The following is a 19502-nucleotide window of genomic DNA, read 5'->3' on the forward strand; positions in this document are numbered from 1 at the left end:
AGCCCATAAAATAAATTTAAATAGAATCAAACTAAAGAAGAAAAAGAAGTCTCAAATATCAGATCAAAGATGATGTACATAAAACCCAACCTACTTTTTGTTTTTTAAATAATAAAAAGAGTAATTAAGAGGGCCAGTGGAAGGAGCAGCTGGGAACCCAGCAACCAGGAGGTTGAAGCTAGAGTATCATCACTTTGTGGTCACCGAGATTCTGCCTCAAAAAATAAAACCAATCAAAATAGCTGACCTCACTGACATCTGCCTGAGTACTTAAACACACTACTATCTGATGCTAAACCAACCTAGGAGAGTGGGCACTTTCATTCCCTATGTTTCAAAATGATGTATCTGGAACAAAGAAAAGTCAGTTTTTGTTTTTACTGTTTTTGTCTTTCTAGGGTATTGGATTATTTCTTTTGTTTTGTCTAAGAAAATAGTAAATAGTTAAAACTCAAATCCAGATGTGCCTTTATTTCTGAGGCAAGGCATCTGAATATTTAAAAGCATCCCTCCAACAGTGTTATGTAAGTAAGGGAAGCATAATTTCATCAATTGTGAGTATGAAAAAACCCAAGCCTACAAAACCCTCCTCTCTCAGAGGGCTACTTTGCTTTATAAACCCAAAAGAGAGAAGTGGGAATACATGGGAAGATGATAAATTGTGGACTGTTACAGGAAACCACATAAAACATGAACTTATTGCCTGTTCATTCTCTTATCTCACGTATACTGATTCTGCATGTCAGGATTTAAGAGAGCCAGCAAAAATTCCACAATGGACTGAGAAGGGTTCTGGAGGTCCCACCCCTATTTGAAGATCTACTGGCAATTGATGACTAGCGGCAGTCAGCTGTCTTCAGGGATTCAGGGCCCTGAGATGATGATCGCACACGCATGCACATACAGACAGAACCAAATGCATTCAGTTGGGGAGGTGGGCAGAGTGCAGGAGAGGGGGGCATGTGAGTGTGCAAGCACGTAAGCTGGGAGGAAACAGTGGTAGTAGAGAGAAGAGGAGAGGAATTCAAGGGAAGGGAATGGGGGTGGATTTGATCCGAATAAATGATATATAAGTGTGAATATTAGTAAAACAGTTCAGACTAATCGTAGAAGAAACACATTTTACAAAAAGAAGTACTTCAGGCCCACCACTAGTTTTCTTTTCAGCACTCTAACAATTATGGAATAACAAGATAAGCATTCTAATAAATTTGAATTCTACTAGTAAGTAATATAATAAATTAATCACATGAAGATTCATACTCTGAATTTTCTTTAAAAGAATGAATGAGAAAAATCTTACAACTTAAGACTCATGAAACAGGAAGAATCGGTCTGCTCCAGGGATGAAGACAAATGGACAGTCAGCCCTATGTACATGTATACATCAGTAACACTTCATAGACACCACAGGTTGTATTTAATAAATATATATATGTATGTATATATAAATTTATAAATATATATTCAAAGAACATATATAAATTTATATACAATCATATCATCAATAAAAACCAAAAAGCATGAATCTGAAAGGCAGACATGGAGGACTTGGGTGGAAGAGTAGGGAATGAAGTTAGTGCAGTATTCATATGTAATTCTCAAAATATAAAAATAAAAATTAATCTTGGTTACAGTTTCATACAGATGAGCTCACAAAATCAGAAGCACTAAGGTCAAGACTCCAGTTTAAAATGTGCCCGCCTTACCTGAGTAAGAAGCACGAACTGGGCGAACTGCCAAGGAAGCATGAAGAAGACATTGGAAACGCAGAGTGCAATCAAGCTCCCTCTGTAAAGTTTTGTAGCCCTTGAAAAGATAAATATCAGGAGGTTTAACTACAACACAGTCCAGCATAGCTCCAAACTGCTGCCAATTAGAATCGCGAACATGATCTGGGGTTCACATAATCTGCACACAAGATGAACCAATGGGTTGGAAATTATACCTTCTGATTCTCAATTATAATAATTTTCTGTAAAAAGTAAATACCTATTATTACTGCAAAACCACAAAGCCCTGCCAAATAACGGGAGGGAGGCCAGGTGAATACAGTCATTACTTTCTTTTTCACATTATATCTTAGTGAATTTATAATAAGACTTCATAAAATGTAAGTCAATAGATTCATTAGTTGGAGAAGGAAGGGAGTGTCTAGGAGAAATGACAAAAATGGCATCTTCTATGAGCTGAGCAGTGTGTAGACCAACACTGCAGGGATGGGATGCTGGGGAAGGGTGGGTGATGGGGAGCTGAGCAGTGTGTAGACCAACACTGCAGGGATGGGATGCTGGGGAAGGGTGGGTGATGGGGAGCTGAGCAGTGTGTAGACCAACACTGCAGGGATGGGATGCTGGGGAAGGGTGGGTGATGGGGAGCTGAGCAGTGTGTAGACCAACACTGCAGGGATGGGATGCTGGGGAAGGGTGGGTGATGGGGAGCTGAGCAGTGTGTAGACCAACACTGCAGGGATGGGATGCTGGGGAAGGATGGGTGATGGGGAGCTGAGCAGTGTGTAGACCAACACTGCAGGGATGGGATGCTGGGGAAGGGTGGGTGAGGAGCAGTAGCATAAAAGCCAGTCTTCTGCAGCTGCGCCTTGGCAAAGAGAAGCGGCAGCAGGGGAGGGGCTGCTCTGAAGCCACCATTACCAGCTAGAACTTCAGGAGACTTTCAGGCACAGCCTTTACTCCCACATAGGAGCCGAGGCAAGCCCTAAGTCTGCCATCGTCTTCACAGTGGAGGGTGCAGACTAACACACTGGGGTGAGAAGTAGGCAGTGTGGGGACACCACCACTGGTGGTCTCCTGAGGAAGTAACCCAAGGATTCTTAAACTCCAGACAACCTTTACAATCAAGTAACTAGATGGAAGCCAGCACTTTTGATGAAGTAGAAAAGACAGACAATATCTGCAGCACCCTGCAGAATAGGGCTCTGGTCTGTGAAGCTTCTGCTTCCCCACGTGCTTCCTGGCATAGGCACGTGCTGGACCACAGTGAACACTTACTTCTAATACAACAGATCACAGTCGAGGGACACAAATACCACGCTGTAAAATAAAGCGTTTTTCTACTGCTTTTGAATGCGAGGCTCGATTTTCATTCTATAGGTAACAAGGGAAATTATGGATTTAGGGATAGAATGTAGCACTAATCTGGCAGCTGGCTACAGAATGCACTCAAGAGAAGATAAGAACCAAAAGAAACCAAAGGAATTCCAGCTGGCAGTGATCGATACACCACTAACTCTGGACAGCAGAAATGAAAACATTAACATTACTAAGAAAAACTGAGAAAAAACAGACACTGTGGCACTGGGGGTGAGTTCTGTAAACCTGGATGCTCAAAAAGACTTCAAATTCTGAACTGTATAAACCAATTTGCTAAAATAAAACCTATTGCTAACCTCATTTCTACAGCATTCCTACCCTTAAAGAGGCAGGAGGAAAAGGTGGTGGGGAGCAAATGCCACAGAAGAACCTTGATGAAAACTCAGAGAGGAAGCCACAGAAAAAGCAGGCCACTGCAATAGGAGCGGCCCTGGGCAGAATGTGTCTGAATCCTTGAGCCTGAGAGGATGTTACAGGACATGGCAAAGGGGAAGCAGACATGCAGGTGGAGTTAATATTCTAATCTCCTAACCTAAGGACAGGGAGAGGATGCTGGTTATCCAGGTGAGCCCAGTGTAAGCACCAGTGTAAGGTTCTCGGAGGTAGAGGGCAGAGTGAATGTGGGGAAGGAAGGGCCCAGTCTCCATTGCTGGCTTTCATGATTTAAAAGGAGCCAATATACAAAGAAGAGCTAGGAGATCAGGGAAACTGATCCTCTCTGAAAGGCCCCAGGAAGGGTACAGCCCTGCCAGAACCTGCATCTTGGGGCCTCTGCCCCACACAGAAGGTTGCAAGCACCAATCTACACTCATTCTCTCGGCTGCCACCGATCCACAGCTCAGGGGAGGGAGGGAGGGAGAAGAATCAGAGGCTTGTCCTCATGGGACTGAACAGAAGCAGAGAAAGGGGAAGTAACCAGACACTCCTGAGCAGCCTAATGTCTCTACACACAGGAGGGAAAAGTCAAGAACAGCCATGTGGATGTGGAAATGGCTTCTCCAGGTGAGCTGGAGGTAGGTTTGCAGTGTAGCACTTTCCTCCAGAGTGCCCACAGTCCTTTCTCAGGCCCAGAAGCAAGTGGACAGAGCCATCCTCATTTGGAGGTACTAAAGAAACACCGAAACCTATAATAATCGTGGACTTAGAGGAACGCTGGAGGTGCGTGGACTTCTAAAAGCTCACAGTATCAAAGTCACCACCCACTGGACCTGTGGAAGGTCTGGCTGATGAGACTACATGTGACACAGGAGGCTGTGCACAGGCCCTGTCTTCTAAATAGGTTACAGAGGCAAATGCCCAAAGGGTTTCCTGCAGCAACCTTCACCGCCATTCTCCCAAAGTCAGCAGACCACTGAAGGGAGTTCTCAGACCAAGACAGCTTCGAACTTTCACAGGCTCGGACCTCTGTTTCTCACAGACCCTATTCCCTGTTTACCCTCTGGATCAAGGCGATGCCTGTCTACACTTCGCATGTGTCCACTGAAAGAGAAGCTGCTCTTACTCTTTCTCAGTGGTGCTTAAAGGTATCTGGTCTCTGAACTAAGTCTAAGTCAATCCTGGCTTTCTAACGGGAATTCTCCTAGCATACCTTCCATCAATGTGGGCTGTTTCTTTCTACTGCTACTATGAGACCCATACTCTAAACGAGTTTCAGGACAAACTCCATGTGTTAGTGCTCCCAATGATGATTCTATGAATCCTCTTGTCTGAGTCCTACAGGATGAGGCTCAGCCTGGCCAGCCTCTCCCTTCCGTTGGCAGTCCACACGGTAAAAGAACAAGACTAGGAAATACAGAGAGGTAGAAGTGAAAGTGGACTTACTCATCTTGAGCAGTTGCCATGGACACCAAAGAAAAGAAGGACCAGAGGGTAGGTAAGGAAAGCTCTTTGGTATAAGCAGTTTTTAAAGTTAAAGTTTTCAAAATTACGTTAAAATTATCTTTATTAATTCAATATAACAAGATCACCTTAGTTTACTATGTTAATTTTTATTAAGGAAACAAGACATTCTTTTAAAACAAAATTTACAAGCCGCTAATTTAAGTTAATTAAGGGAAAATGAACCCCAGCAAAAGAATCAGTGAAAGTTACCTGAGAATGTGAGTCACCAGCAACATCTGAAGCACTAGGAACGGGTATGAGAAGCTTTCCCGGAGAGGAGGCGTCCACATCACTCGGGTGCACTGAAAAACAAACAGGTCAGAGAACGCACCTGCTCCAGGCACCGAGTGAGAACAAGGCAAAGGGTGCTATCAACACACACCAAGGCTTTCCCACATGAACTTCAAATGGCGCACAGCAAACAGGCTGCTGGGTTTTCTCTGAACAGAAACCCTGGGTCATGAGAGATACTGCCGGGGAAAAGGCACACGAGGCTCCAGATGTACAGAGTACATGAGTATCTATCATCCTTATTCTTCTGTCCATCAATAAACATTTGTTGTTGATCCTGTATCTTGGGTGCTGTGACTAGTGCTGTGGTGAACACCGGAGTACGGGTAACTTTTGATAAAGGTTTTATTTCCTTTAGAGATATACCTTAGAGTAGAATGGCCTCAATGGGTCAGTATTGGTTACAACAATCCAAGCTATGTTTCCAAACAGCTAGAGGAGTAAGACTGTTCTGAGAGACATGCTCAGTGCTGGGAGGGATGCAAGCGCTTGCGGTACAAACTGTGATCTCTAAATACCATTTCCCAATAGGATACGAGAGTCTATGAAAATAGTTGGTTTTGTAGCTTGGGACAAGGTTATCCTGAGGCAGCGTCTGTACCACAAAGTGTTCAAAGACTGAAGGAACATATCAAAAGAAGTGAAATGCCCCCCAGCCCTTTCCAGAGAAGCTTCTCTATGTGATGAACAGCAATGAACGTAGATGCATGGCGGCCATAAAGTTGCAATTGACTGCTCGGCTCTAAAAAGGACATTGATCTCACCTCTGCTAGGGCCAGAGAACATCTTGGAAGACAGTGTGGAAAAAACTGAAGAGCCACAAGACAAGGATAAAAACTGAAAAGTCCTCTTCTGTGCATGGCATAGCCACGGCAACTATGGCTGCCTGCCCTGCCCGAACAAAACTAAGCCTGTCACCAGCCAATCATGAATCCGGGAGGGGCTCAGGGGGGCCTTCTCTCTGTTGCATTAGTGGCTATTGAGAGTCCTGGGAAAAGGTCAGTCAAAGTCTTTAGCTGTGTAACCCTGATGAGCCCACCAGGTTCAAATGGAAAGTTCCAGATGCATGGTGAGCCAGAAGTTACCGGCTAAATTCAAAGTGGCTCATAGAACAAAACACAAAGACATTGGATGAAGAAAGCAAAATGCTGTAGCTATGAGATGGTCCTGGAGAACACGCTCACGGGGACTGCAGCATTCCTGTGGCTCCCAAAGACCCAAAGAAAGAACTCAGACCATATGGGCAATGACTTAATAGACACTCGAGAGACAAAGTGACGTGGAAGTGCCCCACATCAGAACCAACCGGGAGAGCGCACAAGCTATTCCTGCACTCACTCAGAAGGACTGAAATGAAGAGGACTGAATCCCGAACACTGACCCAGGTGGGAAGGAAACTGGATCCTGTACTATGCTGATGGAAGCCAAAGCTGGTACTTTCAGAAGACAATATGGGTAAATGCCTAGACATGTGTCGAGAGGAAGAAGTCACACACAGGAAAGTATGAATCTAGCAACAGGGTCTTTCTATCCAGCTGGCGAACAAGCTAGAGCAATGCAAGAGTCTATAGTGTTTTGGGTGCCTGTGGGGTCTCCTTGGTCAAGCAGTGGGAAGGGGACCTGTGCCTAACTCTGAGATTTGCCTTTACGAACACTCGTCTGTCTTCTGGGAGCCGCACTGTTCACACATGTGGGCACCTCTGTGTAGCTGGCTTTCTTTTGGGCCACCAACCAGTTCCCAAATATGACATGGAGACTTATTATTAGTTAGTGAATGCTCGGCCGGCCTTAACTTAGGCTTATTCCACTAGCTCTTGTAACTTAAATTAACCTGTGTCTCTTCATCTACGTTTTGCCTCAGGGCTTTTTACCTCTCTTTCTGTGTGTCCTACTCTGTGTCTGGGTGGCCCTGGGCATCTTTCTCTTTCTCCCTCATTCTCTCTTCTCTCTCATTCTTCCAAACCTAGATTCCTCCTCCTCTTTCTCTCTGCCCTCCAGCCCCACCTATCCCTCTACTACCTGGCTATTGGCCATTCAGCTTTTTATTGGACTAATTGGATGCCTTAGGCAGGCAAAGCAACACACCTTTACATCATTAAACAAATTCAGCATAAAAAATGTAATACACCTTTACAAAGTTAAAGTAATATTCCAGAATATAAACAAATGTAACATATCTTTACATAGTTAAAGTAATATTCCTCAACACCTTTTAAAGTTCCTTTAAAAATAGTAACTATAATATTAATATTACAGAGTACTAATAAACTTACAAAGTACTAGGTTTTCCTAAGACTTCTTTATATATCCTTTAGTTTCAGTTAACCCATCCCATAACCCTCCTTTCCCCATTCCCCCACCCCAAATATCCTCCCATTCCTTCATGTTACATGTGTTCTACCATTTTGTATTTTTTCCTTGACATACAAGAACATAGATTTCCATATAGTTTTCTCATACACCTTTCTCCACCGCCTTGGTTCCCCATCCTCATCGCTCTGGTACCTGCTTCAACTTTTGTGCCCCTAGTATTTCTCCTTCCTGCTTAGAGGACAGACAGAGATCAAGCTTGACCTGACCGTGAACCCCTCTCCTGGATGGCTAGCCATGCAGGCTGCTGGGGAAGAAAGCACACCAAGGGCTTTACCCAGTGCTGAACCTGTACGCTGCAATACCAGCACCTCCATGCCAGCAAGGATCAAGTGTGCCCACTGCTACAACAGTGGCATGACTACCATGGGATTAACCAACCATTAGGTGCTGTAAGCAAAACCAGACCTGATGGCTACAGAAGTCAAGGGCCTAAGATAGAAACTAAATGCTCATCCTATCAAATTGCCTTATAAATATGTATGTGCACATCCACAGATCTGTGCTATGCTCAAGTCTGACAGAAGAAGCTTCGTATTGTGTGTGTGTGGGGGGGGGGTAATGGTTAGTTCAGACTCATAATTGTTCACACTGCTCAGAGTAAGAGACTATGAGCACTCAGTTGTTTATGGGGCATCTAAATCAACTCATCCTGACCCCCGAGGCCCAGGGATCATCATGCAGAGGAGCATAGCATGCAAGAGCTAGAGGCTTGGAGAGAGCTAAGCAACAGTTTTCTGGGCGGGACTTAGCTACTGTACACATGGAGCCACAGCAACTACGCTACCTGCACACTCCAGTTACAGACCCAGCAGGGGTGTGGGGGGGGCTCCCGAGGCCCCACACCTGGCTGAGGAGCCACTGCCAGCTGACGGCTGCTGGGGGAAGGAGAGTCGTCGCTCTTCTGGAGGGCGCTAGGTTGCCAATGTCCCAGTGGGTTGTCCCGCCCCCATGCACTTGTGGGAAGCTCTGAGTGGATTCAGTGGACTAAAACAGAACAATAATAATTCAAAAGAGAGCATGAAATAGGAAGGAAGATGTGCTGGAAGGTTCTAGAGGGAGCTGGAGGTCAGGTAGACATGACTAAGATATACCATATACATGTAAGAAATTTTTAAAGAGCACTATTTCAAAACGAAAGTAGGAACCCATTTCTATAAAGTCTCCAAAGCACCAAACCATCAGTAATGACAGAGACAGGGGTTCCCCTAGGATGAAGTTAGGAGGATAGATTTGACAGAGTCAGGGGAATGCCTGCTGAGGGCTAAAACCATCTGTATATTGCTAGAGAAGCTATTCGCAACCTATGGGTCATTACCACTTGGGATAACATGTCAGATATTTACATATCTGATTCATAACAGTAGCAAAATTACAGTTATGAGGTAACAGCAAAAATAATTTTATGGTTGCGGTCACCACATGAGGAACTGTATTAAAGGGCTGCAGTATTGGGAAGGTTAAGAACCACTGGTCTAGAGAGTGGCTACATAATTGGGTACATATGTAAAGTCTGTTCTGCTTAACAGTTACCGCATGGGATATTAATATATGTAAATCATATAACATCTAAAGTCAAGGTTATCATTGAATCTGTAATGATTTGAACATCAAGAATTATGATGACAGGTTATAGAACACTACATATAAAATGAACCCACATATACAGTAATAGTAAAAAAAGAAAAGATGTTTTTATAGAGCACCAATTATTAATCACAGATAAAATAGGAGAATTAGGAAACTGCCACTGTCAATGGTCAACAGCATAAATGACTCAGGTAGTGATAATGGATGTGAGCATTTGGTAAGATACTTGAAGAAAACGAGACATTCTATATCTCAAAGCATCAAGACCCACACAGCTTAATGTTGCAAAAAGGAACAAAAGCATTTTTTCCAACAGATAAACTGGCTTCCACCACCTGAATCATGGGACTGCTTGAAGAAATCCAATAATGTAGCAAACTGGTCTCACAAGCCTCTCAATGTATTGCAATAAAAATGATGTATCTGCTATAGTCTTCAAAAATTGTCTAATCGGGACCCAATAGCGAGGAAACAGACAAATCCAAATCATGGAGCCTTCACAAAACAGTAGGCGCGAATTCTTGAAAGAATGCCCATTCATTTGAACAGACAGAAGAACTGTACTAGAAGAAGCACTCTACATCAAATGGCAACTAAAAGCCATGTGTGGTCCTTAAACTCTGCATCCAAACCAAAAGCATAAAGGAACTGACTGGGATAACTGTGGGAAGTTGACTGTGGATTATAATATATTATCACTGAATTTCTTAAGTATGAGTCATGATAATGTAGCTTTTAGGCAACATAAGTCAGTCATGATAATGTAGCAGCTTTTAGGCAACATATATCAAGGTATTTATGGCAAGACGCCATAAGGCCTGCATCTCATATCCAAATGGAGCAGGAAAATGCCTGTCAGGGTAAGGTGTGTACATTAACAGTAAGAGAAAGCATGAAAACTGGTAAATGAAGAGCTAATGAGCTGGCTCATCAGGTAAAGGATGCCCCAATCCTGAGCTCATGGCCTGACATCAACGCCCAAGACCCACATGGAGAAGGGAAAAGCCAACTCCTGCAAGTTGTCTGGACTTTCATATGTGGTATATGTGTTATGAACATGAACACACACACTAATGAAAACTTTAAAAGAAATGTTAAAAAAAATGGTAATAAAAGTGAAGGTAAACCTGATCTTATATAAGAAATCAAAATATTCTCAGAGAAATGAAGAAAGAACTGGTGCCTCCTAGGGCTGGGGTAGGAAGGAGACAGGTGTGTGGGAAAGGTAAAATACAAATCAAAGGCACAAAGCCATACTTAGAAGAGGTCGGTGGTACGCTGTACTGCTGTAACCACGGCGAATAATACACTATGTATCTCAAAATGGCTCCAAGACTACTTTAATACCTTTAATCACAAGAGTTGGTAATTATTTTGACTAAATGTACAATGTATACATAGACCATATAATTACTGTTTCCAGTTAAAAAATATATATTGAAAGTAAATAAATCTCCCTGTTTAGTAAATCATGAGCTACTAAATCTTTAGTGATTCCATTTAATACATACTGGGATATTATAACTTCCCACTATGAAAGAATATTATGAAGATTATCAAAATTGTTTCCAGTGTCCTAAGAATTGTTTTCCAAATTTTATGTAAGCAAAATAATTATGCCAACAAGTAATTAGTATCATGAGGATTTATATTTTAATCACAGTCCAGTTAACAACATCTAAGAGACTCTATCTCCCACTCTAGGGATACTTGCTCACCCATGTCCTTTGCTGCCCTAGTCAAAATAGCCAGGAAATGGAAACAACCTAAATGTCCTTCAGCTGATGAATGAATAATAAAATTATGGTACATATGCACAATGGAATTCTATTCGGTTGCAAAGAAAATGAAATCATGAAATTTGCAGGCAAATGGATAGAACTAGAAATACTGCACTTAGTGAGGTCACCCAGACCAGAGAGATGAGTGTTCTCTCATATTTGTGGGTCCTAGCTCCAAATTTTAGAAACTCAGGGATGCAAAGAAGCAAGGAACAAGCTCTAGAGATGGAGATCATAGGAGGTAGGTGCTACAAAGGAAGTGATGGGAACACTGGTGGAAGGTAATAGTAATATTGGACAGAGAGAAGGAGAGAGGACACTAAAGGTATCTGGAAAAGCCATCGGGAAACATCTTATAAGCTAACTTAATATATGTGTATATACATGTGTATAGGTGTGTTTAATGGAATTACAATACATGGGGTACTACCTCCAATACCTAAAAAAACCCAGTCCCAGGCACAGGAAATGTCCCCTCAAGTTGTTGGTCGGAGGAATACAAGAGCCTCCAAAATCAATATGGACTATTATTTCCATGGCCTTCGGTCACCTTCCAGATCTTGAACATTAAGACCCTATTGCTGAAGACACCATACACTTTGGGCCTAAGATCTGGAGGACTGTGATGCAAGAGGACTCCAAGCCTCCTCACTGAGGACTGGCTCTCATGGTGTCAGAAGGTCTATGTAAGCTGCCAAGGAAGAGAAGCCATCGGAAATCCTACCCAGTGACAGTCTGTGAACCACAGCAAAGGCTGGGCTGGAAAGACACCCACAATGGTGCATTAGTGGCATTTTCATCTTGGGTATAAACAGCAGCTACCTAATTAAACTAGACCTGTTCAACAAGTGGGAACTCATGCCTGGCAATATAAACCCAGCTAACTACCCATACCTAGAAAGGTCACAGACCTGAGTAGAGAACCTACGACTGACTGACATTTTCCTAAAATTTCTAACTATTCTAAAGCCTTATCCTTATACCAACAGGCAAGTGGAGCTTTCACCCTCACAGAGCTTCTTTATACAACAGATGGGAACTATCACAGAGACCCACAGAATTAGTGACTGCAGGTACCCCACCCCAAATGACACATCGCAATGCAATCCCTACACCTAAAACTCAAGGAAAATCATCGAACGGTGGACAAAAATTCCTCTAGACACAAGAGGGGAAATGTGCCCACAAAATCTCAACAGTGTGGCTGCCCGAGATGAGACAAGCAAGGTGGCAAGTTAACTGACACGTCACTGTGGACAGGGAACTGCACGTGGGCCACCCGACACGAAGTGCACCTGGACAGGGGAACTGCACGTGGGCCACCCAAGACGAAGTGCACCTGGACAGGGAAACTGCACATGGGCCACCCGAGACGAAGTGCACCTGGACAGTAGCTGCGGCAATAGAATAGTCAGTTTCCGCCAGGGATGAGCACCCAAATAGGTTGTATAATTACAATGGTCATCCCTGGACACATACACATGTAAACAATGCTAAATGGACTCAACACACACACACACACACACACACACACACACACACACACACACACACAACAATGTACTTAAAGATCATTCATGAACTTGGGAGGGGACACAGGAGGATGTGAATGGGTGAGAGGAGAGGGAATAATGTAGATTACTCAAGTTCTCAAAGATAAATAAATAAATAAATTTCAGAAACTGACATGAATAAGAAATATGCTACAGGTAGTTTAACGGGTGAATCAGATACGGCCTACAAGACAATATTTTCATCTGCCTTCACTTGCTTTTCTAAAGTGAAATTTTGAAATTTTCTAAAGGCTTTTTTTATTTATATGTATTTATATCTATTCATACATGACAGTATGTTTTATCTAAAACATCAATCATGCACAGTAATTTTTATTTCATGGAAAAGGCTAAAAAAAATCTTATTACACACACACACACACACACACACACACACACACACACACACACGAAATTTCTAACAGATAAAACCTAAAGCAGGGCTGTAGGATGACTCAGCAGTTTAAAGCAGTGCTTCTCTTACATGGGACAATTTAGTTCCCAGCACCCATGGTGGACTTCTCACAACTGCCTCTATGGAACTCCACCTCCAGGGGATCCAATGCTCTCTTTTGGCCTCTGCAGGCATCCATACATTCTTACACACAGACACAGGTATGCACACAGACACAGATATTCATACAGACACAGATACTCACACAGACACAGGTACACACACACAGGTATGCACACAGACATGGGTATGAACACAGACACACACACACAGAAAGAGATACAAAAAAGATACACAGACACAGATACACACACAGACACGCACACAGACACAAGCACACAGGATGAAGGACATACAGTACTTAGTTGTTTCTGTTTGGTTCTCTGTGGTGCTGGGAATTGAACCCACAGCCTTGCAGGTGCTAGGCCAACACCCTCTCATTAGCTGTTCCTCCAGCCCTGAACAGGACTCTTTTATACTCTCCCTATATTTTTTCCTCCCCAACTCCTTTCATGTACAAAGGTTTCTGACAAAATAAGTTTAAAAACTTCTTTTTTCCCTTTAGCGGGCTTGTGACGAACACTGTGTGAGCTCCCTTTACTCTTCACCCTCATGTTCTCCCTTCTGTCTGTCATTTTCCTTCCTAACTGCTGAGATTTGGTTTCCTACTGCCGGATCTTTCTGTGGTATTAATCCAGACTCAACCTGTGATAACCACCTGGCCAGCTGAATGCCAACATGGGCAATTGTAACTTTCCTTTTCCCACTGTATCTGTTCAACATGGGTGCCGTTCTCCCTGTAAGCCTGACTGACCACTCTGCCCCTCTGCTGACTTAGGCTGCGTCATCTTTTGTTTTGCTTTTTCTTTCTTTCTTTCTCTTCCTTTCTTCCTTTCTTTCTTTCTTTCTTCCTTCCTTCCTTCCTTCCTTTTTTTTTTTTTTTTGTTGTTGTTGCTTGGTTTTTCAAGACAGTGTTTCTCTGTGTAGTTTTGGTGCCTGTTTCTCTGTGTAGTTTTGGAGCCTGTCCTGGAACTTGCTCTGTAGACCAGCCTGGCCTCGAACTCACTGAGATCCGCCTGCCTCTGCCTCCCGAGTGCTGGGACTAAAGGTGTGCACCACCGCCACCCAGCTCATTTTTTGTTTCAAAGAACATTTTTATTATTAATTCTTTGAGAATTTCACACGACGTATTTTTAACATCTTCACCTACTTCCCCAGTCCCTCCCATAATCACACTTTCCCTCCTCCCCACCCACCCCATCAAGTCCAGTTTGTGCCACACAGGCTGTTTGGGAGTGGGGCCTGTCCAAAGAATGTGGTCTGCCCACGGGGCATCACAACATCAAAAACCTGCCTCTCCCTCTCCCAGAAGCTATGGAACATTGGTAGCTCCTCAGCTAGGGCTGGGACTTCTTGCCTATTTCTCTCTTCTGTGCTAGGATTTGTGTGGCTGAAGCTTACACAGGCTTGCACATGCTGTCACAATCAGTGTGAGTTCACATGTTCACCTGCCCTGCAGTGGCTGCAAACACGGTTTCCTTGATGTTATCCAGCACCTCTGGCTCTTAAGTTCTTCTCCCCGTTCTTCCGTGATCTCTGAGCTGTGGGGATGGGGTAGGCTCTGTGTCCCCTCTAAGGCTGAGCAGTCCCCAGGCATTCTTTTCAGTAGTGTGCTGCAGCATCAGCCTACGGCACACACGTCTGGTCTTATGACAAGGAAACATTTAAAAAAACAGCACGTGGCAGGTCCAGTCCCCTCCTCCCTTCTGAATCTACCAGGCTGAGCTGAATCCCCAGGGGAGTCCTTGCCCTGGAGGAGATGGGAATGGGGGGTGGGCTGGGGGAAGGGGGGGCAGGAGGAGGGAGGACAGGGGAATCCGTGGCTGATATGTAAAATTAAATTATAAAATAAAAAATAATTTAAAAAAAAAAAAGCAGCATGTGGCTGGCTTTCGTTGTAGCTTCCCACGATGACAAAATCAACAAGAAGAAACTCATCCACTTGTCTTATCCTGGAATGCAGACCCTCGGTGCTGCCACTGCTGATGCTGAAAACCCCATGCTCCGTTTTCACCTTTCAGATCGCAGGATTTTTAATTTATATTTTAACAACTGTCCTAATCCATTCGTGCTACACATTATTTTAGGTAAGCTAGGAACAAACTCAGGACCTTGAGAACACTAGGTAAGCACTCTACCCTTGAGCACCATCCCCTCACCCATGCATCTTACAGTTCTTCTGCTAAGGCGAAATTTTTCTTTGTCATGTCATCTGTGGGAGGAAAAAATTATAATATACCAAATACTATCTTGGATCCACTACTAAGACAACTAACTTGAAAATAGAACCTAAAAGTAACTAACAAGCCACGACTATGTTTCAGTATGTGAATAACTCCCTCTGTGAGTAAATATCTCTTCCAAGACGGTAAAGTACTGGGACAGCAAGGTGGCCCTGCAGGTAAAGGCTCCTGCTGCCAACCCTGACAGCCAACATTTGATCCCAAGAGCACACACAGTGTGAGAGGAACAGATGCCAGAGAGCTCTCCAATGACCTTCATATGAATGCCATGCCATATGCACCCCGCCACACTCACTGAATAAACAAATACAATTGATTTTTAAAAGAAAGGTACTGATTAATAGCCCATAGCAATTTTACCGAGCAAGGTTCTACAAAAATGACTACATACATGAATAGGTATAAGCAGAGTAGATGATTTCTGAAATATAAAAATTAGATACTTTAGAAACATACAATTTACTTATTTATTTGACACGATCTCACTGTATAGCCCTGGCTGGCCTAAAATTCTCTATATAGACCAGGCTGGCCTCAAACGCCAGAGATCCACTTTCTTGCCCCTTGACTGCTGAGATGAATGGTGGATACCCAGCTAGAAACAGTTTAGAAAAAACAGGGACTAAAGCTGTCATATGAAGGCATATGACACACAAAATTATAGTAAGCTTTTAGTTACCTGCATTCTTACCAATATTTACCAAAACTGTACTGTATGCTCTAAATTTTAATGTCATAAAAATGTTATATTTTTGTCCTAAGATAGCTAAAGAAAATATAACAATTAATTGGTCATTCCCATAAAACAAAAGTAATTTTAATTGTTTCATGTACCTTTTCCTAAGAAAATGATATCTAACTAAGCATGTTTTAAATAAAGTAGACAGCTGAAAAATGTCAAGAGGAAAAATCCATCAACCTTAAAAAAAAAATCAACTAATCTGAATTCTACTTTTAAAAGGGAAAATTGTAAGAAACAATGTTCCTGCTACTTGAGCATCAAGATTGTAAGAAAAACGTAAGGAGAGGAACTAATAGCTCAGGGACCGTGAGGGGCACAAGGGCCCTCTGTGCTCAACAACAGTGCCTTTCTCAACGCATCTGGAGCTACATATTCAATAACTCCGTGCCCCAGCATCCTACTCTTAACACACAATGCTCCTTTCTTGCATTATTAAGCAGTTATTTCCCATTTTGGACATCATTCTCATACAATCAGCTTCAAAACATCCTACAATCCAGGCTATTACAGTGTGCAGTATCCAGTCAGGAAAGAGGCAAATCCTTCTCTTTCCTTGGCACAAACTCACATTATACCAAATGCATTGCTGCTCTGCACTCACGTGGCACACTCTAACCAAAGCCACTCACTCCACTTCGCGTTTCTGTAATTCTAAATAGTGAGTGCGTATCAGGTGAGAATCCGTTAGCAACTGGCTAACAGCCCATTTCTGACTGCAGTTTGTGTACCATTCCTTGCTCCTAAAACCAGTATATGTCCAAAGCCAGCAGACACTTGCAGCATGAACATAAAAGATGTAGACATTTCACACATCCTTTTCCTCCCCCATACAAACATTTCCATGAAAAGTCTGGATGGACATATTACTAGAAAATTCATTTACAAGTATTTGATTAACTTAGAGGAAGGAATTTATTGAAAATATGAATTTATTAGAATTTGATCTGAAAACTATTAGTACTGAATAAAACTACTAATCTGAGCTAACAAGCATACGGCACTTTATGTTTTATGTACTAGGCACTTTGCTCATAGGAGCTCATCGGATTTATGTAATAACTGCATGAGATGCCTAACACCATGATCCCATTTACAAGGCAAGGGAATACAGACAGGTTAACTGACTTGCTCAGGTGGCACAGATGCTATATGGAAGAGCTGGGCTTTGAACCCAGGCAGCATGGATCCATTGACCATATACCTGACAATGTTGCTACCTTTGGACTGCCTTGAAGACTTGCAAATGTATAGGTTTAGCAAAGAGTCTGAATAGGTTACTTAAAAGCGCGTAAGTTCTTGAACATAAGAGACACCAACTTTAAAACCAGGCTCACTATTTGCTCAAATCAGTGAGACTCCTGTCACTTAAGAGACCACCAACATTTAAATTTTGGGTCCAAATAAAAAGATCAAATGCTTAAGGAACACTATTACAGATTCAACATAAAGACATTAATTTGAAGAAGCTTGCATTTCAGGAGTGATTCTGAAAGTACCTTCTGAAGACCTACCTCTCCGTGATTGAAGAAGAAGCATAACACTGTGACCAGGCCTCCCAATCGGCTGCCACTGCAGAAGAGGATAAGAAAATGCAACTCGATGTCAGAAATGTAGGTCAATCCTGAAAGACCTCACAATATGGTTCCATGATAACCTTCCACCACCAGACCGCTTTGGCCACTAAAGACCTCTTCTTTGCTTATTCATAAAATAGCTGACTGTTTCCAAACTCTAGCTAGTCAAAATGCAAAACACATTCTTTTAAACACATTTGTCAGCTGGGTGAGGTGACACACATCTATGATTCCAGCACCTGAGGGGCAGGCAGGAGGAGCGGGAGTCCAATGGCAGCTTTGGCTGCTTAGTTTAAGGCCAGAGTATGAGGTCCTGTCTCCAAAAAACAAAAACAACCACTTCATTTGCCACCCGCAAAATGTGCACACTCAGGAAAAAGAAAAGGAAAGAAGGAAAAAGGAAAGGAAAGGAAAGGGGAGGGGAGGGGAGGGGAGGGGAGGGGAGGGGAGGGGAGGGGGGGAGGGGAGGGGGGGGGAGGGGAGGGGAGGGGAGGGGAGGGGAGGGGAGGGGAGGGAAGAAGGGGAGGGGAGGGGAGGGAAGAAGGGGAGGGGAGGGGAGGGGAGGGGAGGGGAGGGGAGGGGAGGGGAGGGGAGGGGAGGGGAGGGGAGGGGAGGGGAGGGGAGGGGAGGGGAGGGGAGGGGAGGGGAGGGGAGGGAAGGGAAGGGAAGGGAAGGGAAGGGAAGGGAAGGGAAGGGAAGGGAAGGGAAGGGAAGGGAAGGGAAGGGAAGGGAAGGGAAGGGAAGGAAAGGAAAGGAAAGGAAAGAGAAAAAGAAATCACTGAACAAAATCATTTAAGAAAGTTACCAGGCAGTGGTGCACGCCTTTAATCCCAGCACTGGGGAGGCAGAGGCAGGTGAATCTCTGTGAGTTTGAGGACAGCCTGGTCTACAGAGCGAGATCCAGGACTGGCTCCAAAACTATACAAGAAACTGTCTTGAAAAACAAAAAAAAAAGAAAAAAGAAAAGAAAGAAAGGAAGGAAGGAAGGGAGGGAGGGAGGGAGGGAGGGAGGGAGGGAGGGAGGGAGGGAGGGAGGGAGGGAGGGAGGGAGGGAGAAAGAAAGTTAAACGACAGCACTGAACCCTTCTCTCCTTCCAAACCAACCATTCTCTGGAAGTGAACAATTTCTAGTGTGAGGATATCATCCTCATTTGTCTGACATTTGTTCTTTTTCTAATTTATTATGAAGATTATTCATAATCAATATTTGTTACCAAAGGCATCTTTTTAAATCAATGTGAAATATTGCAGTCCCAAAGTACTGCAATTTCTCCATCTATTTTTGAATGGACGTGCAACTGTTTCTCAGTCTCATGCTATGTACCATGCCTATATTTTGGGACTGCACATACCTGTGCTTCTCATCCCCTAGAAAGACTGAGGTGTGAAGCATGCTGGTAAACACTACATCCCCAGTCCACCTTCAGACAGGTGAGCCGCTCCCACACTGTTATTTTGATGTTTACTTCTCTCCCTGTCTGTACGGGAGACCACTGTACTGGTTCAGTGTGAAATGCACACTTCTCTCCTATGAACTGCCTGTAGCTACCTTGCAGATCCATCCACTATGACTGCATGATGAACTGCCTGGGACTGTCCTTGCAGATCCCTCCACTATGACTGCATGCTTCTCCACTCAAACACTGTGTAAAGGTCCTTGCAGATCCATCCTCTATGATTGCAGGATGAACTGCCTGTGACTGTCCTTGTGGATCCCTCCACTATGCCTGCTTCTCCACTCAAACACTGTGGGGATCAAATGTTTGGATGTCACATGTCACAAATTACTTAGACATAATTTAGAGAGTATTCAGCTAGAACTTTAAGAATGTGATGTATCTAAGTATGCCAAT

The 19502-nt window shown here is 43.4% G+C and overlaps 1 protein-coding gene across 2 annotated transcripts in view; it reads right to left on the bottom strand.

The window, feature by feature from the left end:
* The window catches only part of Dpy19l1 (dpy-19 like C-mannosyltransferase 1), a 100559-nt gene that overhangs the window by 38472 nt on the left and 42585 nt on the right, over positions 1-19502 (bottom strand). For both annotated transcript variants that reach the window (XM_042280572.2, XM_076575900.1), the window contains exons 7-9: positions 17587-17644; positions 5202-5293; positions 1710-1809 (exon numbers count right to left, since the gene is read on the bottom strand). In XM_042280572.2, coding sequence (XP_042136506.2) covers positions 1710-1809; positions 5202-5293; positions 17587-17644 — 250 coding nt within the window. The remainder of the gene's footprint in view (positions 1-1709; positions 1810-5201; positions 5294-17586; positions 17645-19502) is intronic.

This window comes from Peromyscus maniculatus, chromosome 7 (assembly GCF_049852395.1).
Source record: "Peromyscus maniculatus bairdii isolate BWxNUB_F1_BW_parent chromosome 7, HU_Pman_BW_mat_3.1, whole genome shotgun sequence".
Classification (NCBI taxonomy): Eukaryota; Metazoa; Chordata; class Mammalia; order Rodentia; family Cricetidae; genus Peromyscus; species Peromyscus maniculatus.